Here is a 20,367-nt window from a genome sequence, read left to right on the forward strand (position 1 = left end):
AACGCCAGAAGTGTAATTAGTACAACATTGTGGCCTTTTATTGTAACTTGAAGATATGCATGCCTTATGATTCAGCAATTCAATCTTTAGGTATAGCACTTGAATGTGTCCCTAGAAGACATATTCCAGAATATTTTATAACTGTACAGTTAACAAGTTGAAACAACCCTAATGCCCAATGTATCACAAAAATGGATAAACTTTTAACATTTAACAGTGAAAATACTTATAGGTGTATGCAACAACTTAGATGAACCTCAAGAATACCATCTTGGGAAAAAAATCAACTTGCAGAAGAATACACAATTATTCCACTTCTCAACAGGCATGAAAAACTAAACAATATGCTCCTTAGGAATATAAATACTTATGGTAAAATATAAAGGCAAGGTAGTGACGAACACACAATTCATGAGCAAGGATACTCTGATGGTAGAAGGAAGATGATGGGGATTAGGGAGGGGCACTCAGGGGACTTTATGTTTGGTAAGGGGATTTTTTTTTTTTTAACTAGATGCAGACACTGGGTTGTTTACACCATAAAATACTTTTTATTTGTTTTATCTATTCAATATTTAATAAAATAGTACTCTTTAAAAAACATTACTTAATTTAAAAGAAGAAAGAAGATAAACCAGAAGATCACATCTTAGGTTGTTGCAGGAGGCAGTAACAGTGAAAATTGTGGATAAGACCAACACCATCTTGACTATAAGTACCTAAGCTGGAGCACTGAGGAAAACAAAGATATATTTATGTACTTCTAGAAATACACAACAAAAGATGAGTAAGAAAAAATGGTTTGTGAAACTGCTGACAGACAATAAGAGCAGATGAGGTTATCTAAGGAACTGGTATGGAATATGGAACATTTCAACTCTGAAGTGTCTTTTCTTCCCAAATGCTGTTTTAAATTACTGAAGGAAAAGATGAACCACATCTACCTGGTTCTACCAATGTCTTACCCTTAAGCCACATCATGATGAATGTATTAAGTCCAAGAATTAGAATTACTTGCACTGTCGTCACATTTATAAGTAAAACCTAATTTGGTATACGTTTTCTTTTTGTTACCAGCTACAGAAATATTTTATAAATACATCCACAACAATCTAAAAACCTTATTAATAGTTTAACATTATTTAAAATCTTACACTGTATAGTAATTTTTAAATTATTTAAAATCTTAGTATTTAAAATCTTACATTGTATAGTACCCTAACAGCCTCTAAAAACATAGAATTCATCAATTTGGCACCAAGTGAAGGAAGAAACAACTGAGCAGGTCCTCATTTCAAGTCTTTTACTAAAACTTACCTCTTCTACTTGCCCATCTTCAGCTCCATCTTTCTCTTTGTCTTCCTCCTCATCATCATCATAGTCTTCTTCTTCATCTTCGTCTTCTTCAGATGACGTATCCCCAGTTCCATCAACTTGCAACACCAACGGAGCTTGCTGTTGAGCAGGCTGGGCCTGTGGCTGCTGCTGGCCAGTGGCAGTTATCTGCGCTTGTGCTGGTGTAGGTGCTGCCACTGTTGTAGGTATAACTTGAGTCTTATTTCCTGTAAATAAGATTTGCTGGGGCTGGATGATGACACCGGTTTGTGGTGAAATCCCTCCAGGAAGAGGGGCCAAGACCTAAGACGAAAGAAAAACTACACATTAGGAACTACCCAGAGGATCAAATTGCTCAGATTCATCATTTGATACACAGAAACAGGCCCCAGTGGGAAAGAATCACCCTCAAATGGCCGTATCTCATATACAGGTAAAAACTACCAAAGCACAAGAGGAATGTTTAGTGAGTGTACAGATCCACTCAATTTTCATTTTACCATTCAAATTTCTAAAGAAAAACAGATTTTTAAAAATTACAACTGCTACATTTATCAAGTAATTGCTATTATGTATATTTCAGATTCCAGGCCAAGAGTTCTATGTTATTAATTTGCTTGAGGTATGCAGGTTTAATAACTTGCAAAGCTTGCAATCTAGTCACTAGGAGACAAAACATGAACCTAGGCTTTCTGGTTCTGCTCTTAATACTATGCTACACTTTCACTCTATGAAGAACACTGATCTGGAAACTGAAGCCTTGGGTTCCAGTTCTAAGATCACAGATAAAGATGTAGCAGAGGCAAGTCATTTAACCTCGCTTCATTGTTTAAGGTCAATGGTTCTCAACCCTGCTACAAATTATAACAACCTGTAATTTAAAAATATTGATACCTAAGTCACTACTTCTAATATTCTGATTTAACTGATATGATACAATATCTATTCATTTTATTTAAGGCTTCCCAGATAATTCTAATCATATAACCAAAGTTGCGAACCACCAAGTCAGATGACTTCTAAAGTTCCTTCCAGCTTCTGCATTCTAGGGTTCTGAAGTAAATCGCAGCTCAAAAAGAACATATTAATAAACATTAATTATATCTGTTATAATGGACATATTTATAATTATAGTTACTAAGTAAAAAGCAGAGCATACCCAGTTACAAATTAAAAGTACTAAATGGCAACGCCTTGTCTCCAGGTTCAAGGAAAGCAAAAATAACAAGATAGTATTTCTCTTCAGAAGTTTACAGATAAAGTGCAATAGACAAAACAATAACAACTCAAAAAGACAGAAGGTGTAAGAGACATATGATATAGCATATGAGAGGACAGGAACGAGTACTAAACTCAGCTATGGGGGACAAGACCTGGTCAAGGAAGTTTCTCTAGTAGGTAATACTAGAGTTTCTAGTATTTGTGTTTTGGGAGATTAGCCAGGCTCTCTCTGTTTGCTGGGGGGACAGTGGGGAGAACTGCTAGAAGGAAGGCCAAAGGTGGCATTCTAAACAGACTGGCATCAAGAGAAACCCAGAAGAACCAGCAGAGCAAAACTGGGAAAGCTGTGAACAGGTTTGATGAATGTGACTCCTCTGACCTAACCTCCCTCATCATACTATCATATAAACATCATGTGTTTTTGTCTCTGCCTCTTTTTCACAGTACACAAGATCCTCAAGCAATTAACTATTTCTCTTTCATCTTTGTCCTCACACAAGTGTTTAACACTTGGCACACAAGCAGATTCAAGTGTTTGTCAACGTTGATATAAATAACAGCTGAAGCAGGTAAAAACTGGAAGCATGGCAAAAAATAAACATGGAAAGATTAAAAAAAAAATCAAGATCACAAAAAAGATCTTACAACCCATGCTGAGAAATTTACATGTTTTCCAATAAGCAAAAAAGATTTACAGATGTTTAGAACAATGACTATTTGAGTGGCAGTCAACTTAAGAGGGCCTAAGACTGGAGGCAGGGAAATCAAGAGGATAACACAGTATTTTAAGTTAGAAATTATGAAAACATGAACTAAGAAAATGAAAAGGGAGTATGGGAAAACAAAACTAGCTTCAAATATATTAAAGGACTGAAAACATGTTTAAACTGAAGTCTGAAAAAAAGAACTATTAAGAATTGGTAGAACTTCATGGTACCTTAGATATTAGAGGTAAGCAAAAGGGAGGAGTCCATGTACCCCTTTCCAGATAATACAAAAGCGAAATGAAACTAGACGTGTTCCTGCTTTGTTCACTCCTAAGCTCCTAAGTCTTCAGTCTCTTGCAAAGACCCTGATACGTAGCCACCCAGTAAATGTGTGTTGAATGAATGCTGAGTAACTAGCTTAGGAGGCTGGATGGAGAGTGGTGCCACATATGAAAAGGAAGGTGGGGGTGGGGGGAGAGGAGAAAGCATTAGTAGTGATAATTTAGTCAAACATACTGAATCTAAGTTAAGCTGTGAGGTGTACAGGAGAAATTCAGAATGACAGGTTGTGTAGTATTGGAGAAGAGTCTAAGAATATGTGTAGATATAGCTGTGGAAAAAGGAATGGGAAGCACCGAGAAGACAAAAGAACCCCATGGTGGTCAGAACTTATAAGATTATTTTACCTGCTGTATAACAGGAGCTTGTACTCCACCAGGCTGCATTTGTGGTATAACCTGTTGCTGTAGAACCACTGACTGCTGAGGCTGAAAGATATACTGGGCACCATTGGCTGCTCTGACCACTTGTAGAAGCTGGCCTAAAGCAAAAAGTATGCATTCCAAGTTACCATTTCAGCAGTGACACCTCAAAATAAAACAAATTTATAGTGACTGACAGCCCATAGTGAATGTCAGAAATTACTGAGTAAGAAAATTAACATTATTATTAAGGGCTGTCATCTATACACAGTAAACTATAATCCTCACCTTCTCTAACTTCCACATATGCTGAAATACATTGCTTAAAATACTTTATTTTCCTGATAAAGCTGTTTCCAAAAAAGTTTTAACAACAGGTTATGAATTGATTAAAAGCATAAATTATCTTTTTTGACAAGTCATGTAAGACCAAATATTTCAGGGGCTGTTCATTTTCAAAGCTTTAAAGAAACAAAAGTATAATAAAGCATTAATATCTTGAACCAAAGCATTGCATTAACTTAGCTTCAACATGAAAAAAAGTAAGTTTGCTGAACCAATTATCAATGCCATATAACACTGCATGATTGGCTTACGCAAAATCCCTCTAAAATATTGTTTTAGATAATTCACAATCTTGAGTTAAGTAGCAAGCAATTATATTTCATTAAAATAGGCAGCAAGATAAGCTCCTGTTTGTTCTTCAAAAATTAAGGAATTAACAAAATAACAAGAAATTGCATAATTAAGATTACAAAGAAAATACTTAAAATCCAGATAAATAAATTCTTCAAACATTATTCTCAAAAGTAAATTTTGCCAGGGATACTATTAGAATGCAATAAATTTTGCTATTTTATAGTAAAGTACTATAGGATTTAGTTTAATGCCACAAATTAGTTCAAACAAATTAAGCTTAATTTGGCAGGTTTTAAATTTAAGTAAAACTTTAATTATTTCACAGGTTAAATGCATTTAGAAAAAAAGACCAAGTGAAATAAGCATTCTAGATAATCATACTTTATTTCAAGAAATAGTATTTCATTCATGGATCAAAAGTTCAAGTGTAATTCTCATCTTCTTTACTGCATCCTCAGCAGTGACTATGGTTTAATAAGCTATAGTCCTCAAATCATCTTATTTTAATAACGTAAGCCAAATGGCAAAAGAAGTATTACAATTTTCTGTGTTTCCAGGAAGACAAAACTAAGGCTGCTGCTGCTAAGTCGCTTCAGTCATGTCTGACTCTGTGCGACCCCATAGACAGCAGCCCACCAGGCTCCCCTGTCCCTGGGATTCTCCAGGCAAGAACACTGAAGTGGGTTGCCATTTCCTTCTCCAATGCATGACAGTGAAAAGTCAAAGTGAAGTCGCTCAGTCATGTCTGACTCTTAGCGACCTCATGGACTGCAGCCCACCAGGCTCCTCCATCCATGGGATTTTCCAGGCAAGAGTAGTGGAGTGGGGTGCCACTGCCTTCTCCGAAACTAAGGCTAGATGGTACCATATTCTGAGTTAAGTAAGTAACAGTTCAGTTATTTCTATTTACCTGAATTTGTTAATATCTGTTGAACAGGAGTCACACCAGCAGGGAGTGCCAAGGTTGCAGCTGTAGCAGCAGCACTCTGAAAAGAAAACAATCAAACTATGTATGTGCATAACAGCACCTCAGTTTACCTCTGGCATATATTAATCGTATTTGAAGTTTCATTTAGAATATACTAAAATGAAAAGTTCTGGCAGTAAGACTACCTCCCAATTAATAAAATGGTACAATAAAGACCAATGAGCCTAAATATCTTACCTAATTATTTCAAGCAATTATGCAGAATAATGTAATTAGGAGGTTCTCTGCTCTTAGAGAACGTACGCTAAGGAACTCTAACCCACACTAATAATGCTGTACAATAAATAAAATATTCATTCCATTATTTCTTTCTTATTCTATTTCCTTACCCCCAATTCCTTATTGTCAATTAATATACTAGGGGCAAAAGTATATCTTCATTTCAGAGATCCTAATATTCTTAATTTATACCATAATTAACAAGTCTGTAAAGAAAATCTTTTATCAAAAGACTGCAATTCTTAGCTGGCATCTCTAAGAATTGCAATCTTCTGACAAAAGATTTTCTTTATAGAGAGCTGTTAACTATGGTATAAATTAAGAATACTAGGATTTCTGAAATGACAATATACATATGGCATAAGGTGACAACACTGGCATTATCAAGGTGAAACATATATTGCTAACAGTTTTAGTAATATAAAAAATGCCTTAAAAATCTTGAGTCACAAAAATTAATTTCTGCATTTTAAAATGGAGTTATACTTTCTGACTTTAAGCTATAAAAATATACATGGAATTACATACTCTGTTTTTAAATCCAAGATAAATTCTTGATTTACTACTTCAACAGATTTCTCCCCTTTCCTCCAAAAGAATTATACGTTTTTACTGTTTTTCCTTTTTGTTTAAAAAAAAAAAAGAAATATCCTGAGCTCTAAGTATTTCCACGTAAACACATGCATGCTGTCACTACACTCCTGTCCAACTCTTTGTAGCTCTGTAACCCGCCAGGCTCCTCTGTCCATGGGGCTTCTCCAGGCAAGAATATTGGGAGGGGTTGCCATGCCCTCTTCCAGGGGATCTTCCAGACCCAAAGATCAAACCCTTGTCTAATTCTCCTGCACTAGTTGGCAGGTCCTTTACCACTAGTGAAACCTGGGAAGCCCATTTCCGTGTATCTCACTATACTGTAACTATAAAACTACAGAAGAGTTGTTTCCCCCCCTCCTCTCCTTCAACCTTTTTTGGGGCTTCTGGTGGCTCAGCAGTAAAGAATCCGCCTGCAATGCATGAGCCACAGGAGACAGGGGTTCGATCACCGAGTTGGGAAGATCCCCTGCTGGCGGGCGTGGAAATCCACCCCAGTATTTTTGCCTGGAGAATCCCATGGATAAAGGAGCCCGGTGGGCTACATACAGTCCATGAGGTCACAAAGAATTGGACATGACCAAAGCAACTTAGCATGAAGCACGCTTCAACCTTCTTTAAGGTACCAGGCTCATATATACAATCTAACGAACACATTTTTATAAACACTTTTATGTGAGTACTCACCACCCTCCACTCCCTCCAGGGGCCAGTGCAGGGACAATACAGGTTAGGGAATCAAGGGAGAATTCCTTTAGAATTTTCACAGCCCACGAATCTGCCTGCATTGCAGGAGACTAGGGTTTGGGAAGATCCCCTGGGGAAGGGATTCACCACCCACTCCAGTACTCTTGCCTGGAGAATCCCATGGACAGACAAAGCCTGGTGGGCTACAGTCCATGGGGTTGCAAAGAGTCAGACAGGACTGAGTGACTAACATTTTAATTTGAACACACTTCAAGAAATAAACATTAACTGCTCTGGAGATGCTAATCTTTGAGAAGCCAACAAATCTTGGAAAATTATACAGAAGTAGTTTAATGATGCAACTATTGAGTTAGGCTCTAGAAACAGCCTTCCAAGAAAACATGCTTGTTGCCATTTGACAGCCCTAAGTAATCTTTATATCTCAAGCCTGAAATTCCCATTATATCCTCCTAATTCAGCTACAGCTTGCCAGGTTCTCTTTATAAAATGCAGCATTCTGCATTTCATTTTATTAAATAAATGAAAGATTTAAATAAATCTTGTCCATATAAGCAAATGAAAGGTAATCTAAATTTAAGGAATATTCTAAAAACCACTCCGTATTGAGAAATATTATTTAGGAATGTTAAGTGCCTATAATTCACAACTTAAGATTAATAGATCTCACTCTACTAGCAAACTGACCTACCATTTTCCTTATAGCATACATGACACAATACCACCTGCATACCTCTGCACATTCAAGTTGCTATAAATATCTGTTGTGATGTATCATACACATGGGCTTCTTAGGTGGCGCAGCGCTAAAGAATCTGCCTGCCAGTGCAGGAGACACAAGAGATGTGGGTTCAATTTCTGGGTTGAGAAGATCCCCAGGAGTAGGAAAATGGCTACCCACTCCAGTGTTTTTATGCCTGGAGAATTCATTCCATGGACAGAGGAGCCTGGTAGGCTATAGCCCATGGGGTCACAAAGAGTCAGACACGACTGAGCAACTGAGTATACACACATACATCATACACAAACCATCTTTTTAATGTCTGCTGAAAGTTCGTTCCTGGATCTTGTGAAAAGGCCATAACATGAATAATGCATTTGAGCAATAATTTCATAAAGAGAACCTGCAAAACTAGTTTGATATAAGGTCCTGTTTCGTAAGTTCCCTGAAACAGCCTTCTACCAAACACATTATCAGTATTTCATATCTTATGAAATTATGTAACTCTTCAATATGTTCATTTCCAATGCACAAAGAGCTATTAGATTTTTTTAATCAAATTTTTTTAATTAAATTTTTTTAAATTTAATTTTATTTTTAAACTTTACATAATTGTATTAGTTTTGCCAAATATCAAAATGAATCCGCCACAGGTATACATGTGTTCCCTATCCTGAACCCTCCTCCCTCCTCCCTCGCCATTCCATCCCTCTGGGTCGTCCCAGTGCACCAGCCCCAAGCATCCAGTATCGTGCATCGAACCTGGACTGGCAACTCGTTTCATACATGATATTTTACATGTTTCAATGCCATTCTCCCAAATCGTCCCACCCTCTCCCTCTCCCACAGATTCCATAAGACTGTTCTATACATCAGTGTCTCTTTTGCTGTCTCGTACACAGGGTTATTGTTACCATCTTTCTGAATTCCATATATATGCGTTAGTATACTGTATTGGTGTTTTTCTTTCTGGCTTACTTCACTCTGTATAATAGGCTCCAGTTTCATCCACCTCATTAGAACTGATTCAAATGTATTCTTTTTAATGGCTGAGTAATACTCCATTGTGTATATGTACCACAGCTTTCTTATCCATTCATCTGCTGATGGACATCTAGGTTGCTTCCATGTCCTGGCTATTATAAACAGTGCTGCGATGAACATTGGGGTACACGTGTCTTAATCAAATTTTTTAATGGCTATCTCTGAATCAGGAATAGTAATGCAAACATATAAAAATCCAAAAAACTTTTATTTGCAAGAGCCTATATTGATTACATTTTAGAACATGAGAAACACATGGAACAAACACTAACTGAAAACAAGTAAAATGCTGAAATATATATAAATGCTAACACATTTTATTGATTGAAGTCTGACCTATGATCTGTTTAAATACATATGTTCTTTAGAATCAAGGAGACACAACTAATCAGAGATGGGTCATTAATTTTGCCAGTCCTTTTAAAGACAATTTTAATTCAAAATTCTTTCCCACAACACTAAAAATTCTTCAAAATTAGATGGGCCTACTACAAGTGATTCTGCCAAACTTTCTGTTTTATAGTTATACAAGTTATTCCCTAGGAAACAGCCTCAATAGTACCAACTATAATATGGATCCTACAGTAAAACTTTTTTGTTTAGAACTTTTTAATTTTATTTTTGGCTGCACTGGCTCTTCACTGCTGCATGCAGGCTTTCTCTAGTTGCTGAGTGGGGACTATTCTCTAGTTGCAGTGTGCAGGCTTCTCACTGCAGTGGCTTCTCCTGCTGCAAAACACAGGCTCTAGGGTGTGTGGGCTTCAGTAGTTGTGGCTCATGGGCTCTAGAGCACAAGGCTAACTAACTGCCCAGCGGCGTGTGGAAATCCTGGATCAGGGATCAAACCTGTGTGCCCTGTACCACAACCATCGACCACCAGGAAAATCTGAGGTTTATTTTTAAGGGTGGAGGTTAAAAAGAAAATTTTGGTGCCTGGAACTTGAAAGGAAATTTTTTAAAAAATAACAAAACTATGTGTTAGAATCAACAGCAGTGGACTTTTGTGATTTTTACCCAAAATAACTGACTCTTGACAACCTGAACTAGAAGTACAAATAGAGATTCTCAATTTTTTGTGAATTAAAAATTCCAATTTCTGTCATACAGAAGTGGAAAATTCTGTAAAATTATACATGTGTTAAGGCTGGTGTATAGCAACAGAATGAAGTTATTTGTCTGGTATGTTAAGCACTGTTTCCTATATGTCTTATAAAACACAAATGAATTTTCAGGTTCACTGCTCATCATTCACAAAATCATAGAAACTGACTTTTTTTTTAATTGCTTCTTCATTAAAAAAAAAAAAAAAAACACTTGGATCAGAAAAGAAAATATCATAGATAGCACTAAACTAAGAGATGTTATTTAAAATAACAATTCTTACCCAATAAAAAGATTTGGTTGAATTTAAGAATGGAGTGCAAGAGCTGAGATACCACTAACAGTCTGTGTATTTTAAACAAAAGAAAAGCCATCTATAAGAAAGTACTGGAACAACTATAGTAATTCAACTTTATTTTAATGTTTCAGTTTTATAGTTATACTGTATTATATCTGACGGGATACACTTTATGTGCTGAGTGAAATGTGAAAATTTGAGGACTTATGATGTTCAGTGGCTATCCCTTAGAAATATCAAGTCTACATATAATAAACTCAATTGATTAAAATGCATTTTATATACTGTATAGCAATTTATATACTGTAATAAAACTTACTAGGCGATGCTATGGTTAAATCAGAGCAGAATGTGTAAATGTCTGATCTTAAAGATACTAGGTATCTTTATTCAAACAGTTTATTTTCATTTAAAAAAATTTATAATTCTTAGCATTCCTAACCTCTTTCAGTTAATAGATCTTCTGAAACATAACTATACTTGGCATAATGTTTGGTAGGTCCCCTAAACCTATTTTCAAAAAATAGCTCCCATGAAGCATCATCCATCTGGTATTTTCAACAGAAAACTATGTAATTTTATGAACCTTAATTGTCTTAAGTATCAAGCTAAACTTTAGATTTGCTGTTAAATCTAATACTTAGGAAACCAAGCAAAACAGGTATTTTTCTCAAGTCTTGAATAAAACTTCAAGATGTTAATACACAACATACTCAAGCATAATCACAACCTGGACTAGAATAAATAGAGCCAACAAAGAACTGTGTTCTGAGTCTTACCATGTTTGATGCATTCATATGTTGTATCAGCTTAGAATCAGGAACAATAACTTGTGGTGCTGCAGCTATAAAAAACATAAGCACACATAAAGACAACGGACGATGAGGCTATTTCATAAGAAGGCTATACCATAATGAAATTTTTTTTCATGCTGTCCAAACATTTGCTATCTCAGAATGTTATAAATTTCTATGGTAAATAACAGCCATGATATACCCTCCTTCTACTGTAAACCACAATTTAAAAGATTTGAGTTAACAAATACCTACAAATACAAGGGACCTTGGAAACACAAAGCAATGAGATACCTAACACCTAAAACACATAAAATTTTTTAAAAAAATGCACAGAAATATATTATTTGTTTATTTTTGGCTATGCTGGGTCTTCATTGCTATGCGGACTTTTCTCCAGTTGTGGTAAGCGGAGGTTGCTCTCTAGCTGCAGTACGCAGGCTCTCATTGTGGTGGCTTTTCCTGCCGGGGAGCATGGGCTCTAGAGGGTGCGGGCCTAAGTAGCTGCGGCTCCCAGGCTCTAGAGCTGAGGCTCAACAGTTACAGCGCACAGGCTTCAGTGCTCTGCCACATGTGGTGGATCTTTCCAGATCAGGAATTGAACCCGTGGCTCCCGCATTGGCAGGTGGATTCTTTACCACTAAGCCACCAAGGAAGCCCTCTGTATATTCTTAAATTGGAAAATTTAATACTGTCTTGCCAACTCAGCACTGACTGTATTATTAATATATTACTGCTGAATGTGTTATTAACTCATTCAGAGTGAACTCAAAAAGTTATAATTTAGCATTTAAAAATCTTTTTCTCCCAATCTGACAGTTTCCAGAATCTTATTTTCTTCAGCTTAAAAAAACACAACCCATAAATAATGGCAATAACACTTATGCTGATATAAAAGGAATTAGGTGTTTGATTCCGCAAATTTCAGAGAATAAACAGATAATTCCATTATCCTAATATCCTCTGAGTGAAGAAAATCAAATTTTAATTTATGATGACCTAAAATCCTAGTGCCAGACCTGAAGGCAATAGGAGGAACAGTCATCAAAAAAAATTAAAAGGACAAAGTTACTTAGTATAAGGTATAGAATAAAATCAAATATTGAAATATTTGATACAAACAGTAAAACAAACATTTCTAATATGCATCAATATCAATTTTCAGTCTCATATAAACTCTCAGGTGAGGCAAGTGAGTAAACAGTTACCTTAAATTGAAGCTTTCATCTTACCTTCATTCTCCTCTCTGATTTACATAATTGAATGCCCAGGAAGTTTTACAACTGAACTGTTTGTCATGACAGAAAATACTCCATGTAGAGGATAAAGCTTCTAAGACTTTTCACGGCCCAGGTTTTCCTCACTTGTGATTTTTAAGAGCTACTTCACAAAGCCTTTAAGAGGCTTCAATGAAACAAAATCTTTAAAATGACTTGCACAGTACAAAAACACTATGGACACAGTCTATGCTGCTGAGTCACCTTAGTCGTGTCCGACTCTGTGCGACCCCATAGACGGAAGCCCACCAGGCTCCCCCATCCCTGGGATTATCCAGGCAAGAACACCAGAGTGGGTTGCCATTTCCTTCTCCAATGCATGAAAGTGAAAAGTGAAAGGGAAGTCGCTCAGTCGTGTCCAACTCTTCACGACCCCATGGACTGCAGCCTACCAGGCTCCTCCGTCCATGGGATTTTCCAGGCAAGAGTACTGGAGTGGGGTGCCATTGCCTTCTCCTATGTAAAATCATATAAGATGTCATATATCCACTCTTTACTTAAAGGAAATCTAATCTAGTAAATTCTCATAAATGAGAATTTTAATTTCAGACTGCCAAAGTATAGTAACAAAAACCCTCCAGTGTTTATTAATAAAAACTAAGGTGAAATATCTTTGAAGGAACAAATCAGTTTCATAAAGATAATGATCCTACTATAATAATGAAACTCTTAATAAACAAACTTATAGATCTGACTTATTTTAGAAAATTCACCATTGCGTAGCCTTCTCAAAGTATTAATATACTTACCTAAATATCATTTTAGGCTTCTGTTAGTGAATTACTCTTCATTATTACACAAATAGGACCTATATCGTATATATAGACACACACAGATCCAATCCCTCAGCCAACAGAAAGGAGACACGCAGAGTATTTCTCTTTGAAAATGACAGCTTTCACCTCCAAGCTGTAGTAGGATTACCCAGTCTCACCTTGCTGTGAAGCAGGAATAAGGACCTGCTGGGCCTGCGCTTGCTGAGGCACTGTCTGCTGAGGCTGAGCTTGCTGATGGTGGTGATGGTGATGATGCTGCTGCTGCTGGGGTTGATGTTGCTGTTGAACTTGCAATAAAAGCTGCTGCTCTTCTGAATGAAATCCATCTACCGCTCTAGACTGCATTAGTTTATTCTCCCATAACTGAGCAAAGAACATTAAAGATTTCTAAGTAAGAGGGAAGATCTGGACATGTGGATAAAACATACTTTATTAGTCTGTTTATAAAATTCTTCCATTTTCAAAACTGATAAAACCACAAAACCTGCAAATCTCTAATTCTGACCCAAGTGTATACAAATATGAAAACCAATTTCTAAAGCATCAAACCTCATTTTTGCTACTGAAGAATTTTTTCTTTCTATTATCTTCAACAAATTTTGTATAGTAATTCCTTATTTACCAGTTTCATATAAGTAATTTTTCGGCAATCAAAAATCATCCTTTTTAATATCAAATTATTATCTACTTTATGAAAATCTTTCTTTCCTTTTAAATAACATGTAAAACACAAATCCATCTTTCCTCGAACTATGAGAAACACTATTAAAGGCAGTTCTCAAGTTAGAAAAATCCATTTTTCTATCTGTCCAATCCTATATAAGGGAAAAGAATTCTTAATGCACTTTCAAAGGTATTCTCAAACCTCCACACTTCTTGAAATTCCCTTCCCTCATTTCATTATGACAAGGATTGACAATCCTTTTTTGCTTAACCACTTCTATTTTCTCATCTAACCCATTTCTGTGATGAAGGAGAAAAAAAAGTGGGCAAAAAAGTAAGAAAATATTTACAACTATTTCATCCGTCTCCCAAATACATTTTCCCTCTACAAGGTTCAATGTTCAATCTATAGAGCACTTATAAAAAATTGCCCAAGAAAGTTGCAAACCTTCCTTAAACATACACATCGAATTTAATCCCATCATTTTGTATACAAGACTCTATGGATACTTTGTTTTCTCCCCTAGGATCTGCTCTTCGGATACTGTCTAACTCATGTGAGGCTTCAAAATACAAAATAGGCTTAGACATTTAATAAAATACACTATACAGTGTAAGATATACTCTAAATGTATTATGCAGTAAGGCTATATAGTAAGCCTCCCAAACAAGTCTATCACCCTAACTGTCAACACTTTGCTCTACTCTAACACAAAACCTTGCTTCTTGTAGGCCAAAATCAAGGTTGAAAAAAAGTACTATTAATTAATGTTTTAAGATACAAGTCTTTACCGTAATTTTCTAAATTTAAAGCTTCAGTTTTATCACCTCCAGTTGGTCTCCCCACTGTAATCCTGACCCCTTACTTCAATGAAGTTTCCATGATAAAGGCAAATATTAATGAATACACATTATGTGCTAAGTGCTATTTACCACTTCTCATCTAGCCTCTCAAGTCAATGATCTGTGAGTCAGAATCTACCCTGACACCCTATTATCACTGTTGATTTCCCTTCCAAAGCATTATTCCAATCTATCCCTATTATTATGGTCCCAGGTTCAAGTCCTTTCCTCCCATCAATATTACTGCAAAGTGTTAATGATAAGCTAACTGAGCTCCCTTCTTCAAATCATACATTCTACACATAATTACTGGGTATCTCTCATATGCTACACTGTTAGTGGCATTGAGAACAGAGTGAACAAATATGACAAAAATCCTTGTCCTTAGAGACTCAACATTTTAGTGCAAACTTGTCCTTTCAACTTATCCTCTATGAATCAGTGGTTCTAGACCAACAGCATCAATATCACCTGGGAACTTGTTAAGACAGACCAATTCTAAGCCCCCTCCCGCACCCCCCATCAAATCAGCAACTCTGAAGGTAGAGCCAGGAATCTGTTCAAACAACCTGTCCAGGTTATTATGTACACTAAATGAAGAGCTGCTGCTTTAAAGTATAAACTAATACTTTAAAAACTGCAGACTACAACCCATTAATGCATTTTTAATTGTTAATTTAGGGTGGGTTTTTTTGGTAAATGCAAATTTTTCTTTTTAAATGTTAGAATGTACCACTATCAAGTGAGATTTTCTGAGGCAGAAGTCCAAAACTCTGCCTTTTACTGCCTTTTAACTAGCACCCCAGAGAATCCTTCTCTAGAATTCTAAAGATGCAGCTCCTTCAAGCAGTTATTATGCTAACTTCTCCAACTACTATAACTTGCACTCTATTTTTCAAACTACCTGCAGTTCCCTGAATATAGCATACATATCTCATGTCTAAACCTTTGTAAACTACTGCTTTATGACTGGCACACAATTCCCTGAAGAATGCAAAGGCAAAGTCATAGTTGGGGGGGAAAAAAATCACTAACTACTTCTATATCTTAGAGATATCTCTATTGATACACTTTTTGCACTAAGTCTTCCTTCTCTATTAAACTATGAACTCCCTCAGGGCAAAGACTATGTCTTATTCAGGACCTAACAAAACGACTAAGAACTTAACAGAAATTTAATATTAATTTCAAAGAAGTTAATGGCAAATAAACTATTGTTTTTTAAGGTAGTTTCTTGATAAAGATGTGACTGACATTTTAGGCAGAATAACTCTTTATTTACAGGATATTACCACAGGAAGTGTACAGGAAATACAACATTCCTCTAGCTTACTATATGTCAAAGATGCCCTCTAGTAATGACAAGCGAAAACGGAAGCACGCACTTCCAGCTGCTTTTGGGGGGACCAAAGGAAGAGGATGTTGGGAGTAGCAGGTCACTGAGAATACATATTTACTAAGTATCAGATACTGTTCTAGGTACTGTGAAAAATAATACCATACAAATATTTAGCATTAAGCTTCTAATACCACAAAAAATTAAAATTACTTGAATGTTTTCTCTCCAATTTCATTTTTAAATAATTTTATCTATCAAAATATTTTATAAATAATGTAATACTCTTGTGGCAACAATAATATTAATACTCCTGAAGACTACCAAGAATACTGAATTGTCTGCAATTTATTCAGCTAGCTTAGAAAATATAAAGAACTCTCTACTCATTTTCATAGTACTTTTTTCCCCCAACAGCATAGCTATTATTTCTGGCAGTCCTTCTTTAGCAATCTTCATCAGGTCTCTGAAATTAGACATGGAGAAAATTCATTTTCTGTTCCCAAAATGATTTGGTTATGCATTTGAGGATAACGTTTACTAGACTAATACTGAGCTTAATGTGCACCTGTTAAGTACTTTGTGTGTACCAACTCATTTTTCACAAAAATTCTTTACAATAGACATTGTCATCATCATCTTTTCACAGAAAAAGAACCTGAGGAACAAGAAGTTAGGTATCTTTTCCAAGTTCACCAGCTAATAGTAAGCAAAACCACAGTACAATCCAGGCAATCTGACTCCAATCTTCCCAGACATGGAGTCAGGAACACTGGAACCTGAGAATAAATGTCCTTTAAATATAAAGTTTAAGTTTTGGACTCTAGGACCTTGCTTGCTTCATGCAAGTCCAGGTCTGGTCCAAATTTCTCATCTTTAAACTGTGCTGGTGCTATCAGAGCAGGTCTAGTCACATCTTTGGTGCCTTCCTTATCTGGACACAAAAGGCTTACACGTTCAAGTCTCTACCACTAGCTAAACTAAACAATCAGCTATTTATTCCCTCTGAGTCTTAGTATGCTGGGCTAGAAATTCTGAGGGATTCTCCTACCCTCACAAAAACATCTAGCTTCCGGACAAAACATAAAACAAATGTATTTTAGGGCTCTGTAGAAATGACGTTGGGAAACAGAGCTTTCCCCAAGGCCAAAAGATGTAGAACAGTAGATCACTCTTCAACAAGTATTTATATAGAACTAGAGAATATTTAGAATAGTGGTTCTCAATCGGGGTGGTTTTGCCCCTTCTGCCTGGGGGACATCTGGCAATGTCTGGAAGTACTTCTGGTTGTTGGAACTAAGGGGTGCTACTGTCATCTAGTGGGCAGAGATCAGTTATGCTGCTAAATTCCAACAATAAATAGCCTTCTACAGCAAATAATTAACAGGTCCAAAATGTCAGCAGTGCCAAGGATGAGAAAACAGATGTAGGGGAAGATTAACTACTTCAGATTTGTTTCCAACTGAGGAATTCTTCTCACTTTGTTCTGCTAAGAAAAGGGTCCATGTTTTCTCTCTCCCACAGTACTTGGACAGGGGTGGGTCTGACAGTTTAGAAATCAGGATAATTCTTTCACTTTCTTTGAAGAAGACTCCCACCTGTAGTCATTCATCAATCTAAAACACAATTTACATTCAAATATAGATTTAATGAAAATCAAGTGGTGATCATTTTGAAATGTATAGAAATCCTGAGTCACTATGTTGTAGACCTAGAACTAATAGTGTTGTAGGTCAACTACACTTCAACTAGAAAAGAAAGAAAATCAACACTACATTTCATGCATCTTTTCTATCTCCTATAATTTATACATTAAAGGAGACCCATACTGTTAATAACCTCAAGAATCAGGTTGAATTTTTTAACGCAGGAGGTCCCTTCCTGTATTATCTAGCTAAACTTCAAATTACAGACACTCTCATTACTCATCTTAATTTACAATCTAATACACCACTGTACCCTTCACAGCCGCATGGAAGTTTTTGATAAAAGTTTGTCAAATACCATAAAAGGGTGAGAAAGAGGACAGAGCTAATGACAAAGTCCTTTATAAACCACAGAATATGAAACATTGTTAGTTTTCATTAGCAAGAATATTCAAACCTATGAGGTCCAATACAGTAGCTACATGTGATGATTTAAAGTGAAATTAATTGTAATTAAATAAACTTCAGTTCTTCAGTTCCACTAACCATATTTCAAGTGCTTTAATAGCCACATGTGGCCAGTGATTACTATACTGGAGAGCAAAAATTATAGAACATTTGCATCATCACAGAAAGTTCTACTGGGTAATGCTGGCTGTCAAAACTGTAAAAACTAGGGCACATTCTGTAAACTCTAATGAGATCTGGAAGAAATCTAGTGCAGAGAATTAAAATAATGCAAACTCATTTCAGTCTAACAGTTTTATATTTAAGTTCAGCTACAACCCAAAATAGAAGAGTATGTCCCATTTAAAAAGCAACAAAAACATTAAAATACTTTTCTCAGTTAGATTCTGGAGCAACATTTGTTATTAAGTTGTTTAATTAAATATTTACTGAATGCCAATCACATACACCAAGCATTGTGGTAGAGGCTGGGAATTCAAAATTAAATAAGGCAATTTTTGTCATATAAAGCTAAGCATTAAACAAAAAATCAGTGCATAACCTATAGAGCATAGATACATATATCTATATTACTTGTATAATATACGTACATATATCTGCAAGTATGTGTGCATATATACGTAAAATCCTATGTACTAAAAATGTAGGTGGAACTATCTGGTCTCAAAGACAGTTCATTCTGTTTGAAGACAATACCTTGATTCTAACTGGGACCAGTAGCAAAATATCAATCCCAGACTGAAAAGCTAGAGCAGATAATAACTTGGATTGACCAGTAGTTTGACCAAGGGTAAATTAAAGCTTTGGGACTAATTTTCTACACTTAAAAATGCTGTATCTTTTACATAAGGCCACAGAACTACGACAATCATCGTAAGGGTTATAACATAATTTGTAAAATATTCATTCCAAAAAACACTAAGGAATCAAAGTAAGTTTATACTCTTCTTATTCATATCTCTGAGATACATTATGTGTTTGAGCAATTTCCATTGCTATTTTTCCAACTCATATCTCAGAGTTGGCATTCCTTCATTTTATTTTTAGATACCTACTCTTCACTTGCAGTAACCATCACATTTCTCCTAAGGTAAATAAATGTTTCCTCGTCTCATTCAAACCTGTATTTTCCCTTCCTCACATGGGCAGACTCTTAATGAAAACCCTACAGAAGCTGCCTACAGATGCTGCAATATTCTAAGATATATTTCATCACCACAATACAAGTGAGATTTGCTTTATTTAAATTTATAAGTTGCTAAATTGCAGCCTCCACACCTCTGTTGAACGGATAAATAAGACCACAACAAGTGCTACATAGCATTCACTAACTGCGATTTCTTATTTATACATAGCTCTAAAGGAGCTCAATTTCCAGCCTCTAAGCCAGCAGTTTTAAAACTTTTTGGCCTTAGGCTCCTTTATCATTTTCACAAATTAATGAGGACCTCAATGAGCTTTAAAAATAAAGAATTATTTATTTACTCGGCTGCACTGGGTCTTAGTTGCTGCACACGAGATATTCCATCCTTGTTGTGGAATGTGCACTCTTCAGTTGCTGCACGTGAACACTCTGCTGCCCAATGTGGGACCTAATTCCCTGACCAGGGATCAAACCCCGGCCCCTTGCATTGAAAGCATGGAGTCTTAGCCACTGGACCACCAAGCAAGTCCCTCAATGAGCTTTTACAAAATTTTAAATAAGATTGAAAAAAAAACTTTTACTTATTTAAAAGTAACATGTATCCATTATATGTTAACATAAATACTTTCAATGAAAATAACCATGTCTTCCAAATAAAATTTAGTGAGAAATGGCTTAAAGGAAAATAGTTGGATTCTCTCATCTGCTTCTGCATTCACTTTGTTTTCATCGACATATATTAAGAAAATCTGTCTTCCCACAGCTAAGTAGCTGGGAAAGGAAGAAGTATTTTAAGTAATGGTTTCTTAAAGGTTAGCTGCAATGTACTATGTGAAACCACATACTAATTAACTTTTCATATTCTTAGATTAAAATCCATTCATTTATCTTTAACTTTGAAAGGATTTTGCAACATCATGCATTGATCATTTGGAAAATGTGAGTTCAGTGTAGTATGCAGATAGGCTAATGTTAACGCATCCCACTACAGAATATCCAACAATTGAATATCTTAATATCAACAATGATCTTATCTCAACTGTAAAAGTAAGCATAATTTTAACAGTCAGTGCATCAAAATATGAAGCATGCATAATGCACTTCTGCTGCATATGGAGCAGTTATCTCAAGCAATAGCACTTGTTCATTT

At 35.9% G+C, this 20,367-nt stretch overlaps 1 protein-coding gene and 1 non-coding gene across 2 annotated transcripts in view; both read right to left on the reverse strand.

Moving 5' to 3' along the window:
* GTF2A1 (general transcription factor IIA subunit 1) overlaps nucleotides 1–20,367 on the reverse strand; it is a 38,767-nt gene that overhangs the window by 13,079 nt on the left and 5,321 nt on the right. Inside the window, exons 3-7 of the mRNA XM_055538822.1 lie at nucleotides 13,276–13,480; nucleotides 11,050–11,114; nucleotides 5,514–5,589; nucleotides 3,950–4,083; nucleotides 1,318–1,638 (exon numbers count right to left, since the gene is read on the reverse strand). Of these exons, the coding sequence (XP_055394797.1) occupies nucleotides 1,318–1,638; nucleotides 3,950–4,083; nucleotides 5,514–5,589; nucleotides 11,050–11,114; nucleotides 13,276–13,480 (801 nt within the window). The remainder of the gene's footprint in view (nucleotides 1–1,317; nucleotides 1,639–3,949; nucleotides 4,084–5,513; nucleotides 5,590–11,049; nucleotides 11,115–13,275; nucleotides 13,481–20,367) is intronic.
* Nucleotides 11,968–12,111, reverse strand: LOC129622186 (small nucleolar RNA SNORA79). The gene has a single exon (XR_008699863.1). It is a non-coding gene; the product is annotated as a small nucleolar RNA SNORA79 (small nucleolar RNA).

The sequence above is a fragment of the Bubalus kerabau genome, chromosome 10 (assembly GCF_029407905.1).
Source record: "Bubalus kerabau isolate K-KA32 ecotype Philippines breed swamp buffalo chromosome 10, PCC_UOA_SB_1v2, whole genome shotgun sequence".
Taxonomy (NCBI): Eukaryota; Metazoa; Chordata; class Mammalia; order Artiodactyla; family Bovidae; genus Bubalus; species Bubalus kerabau.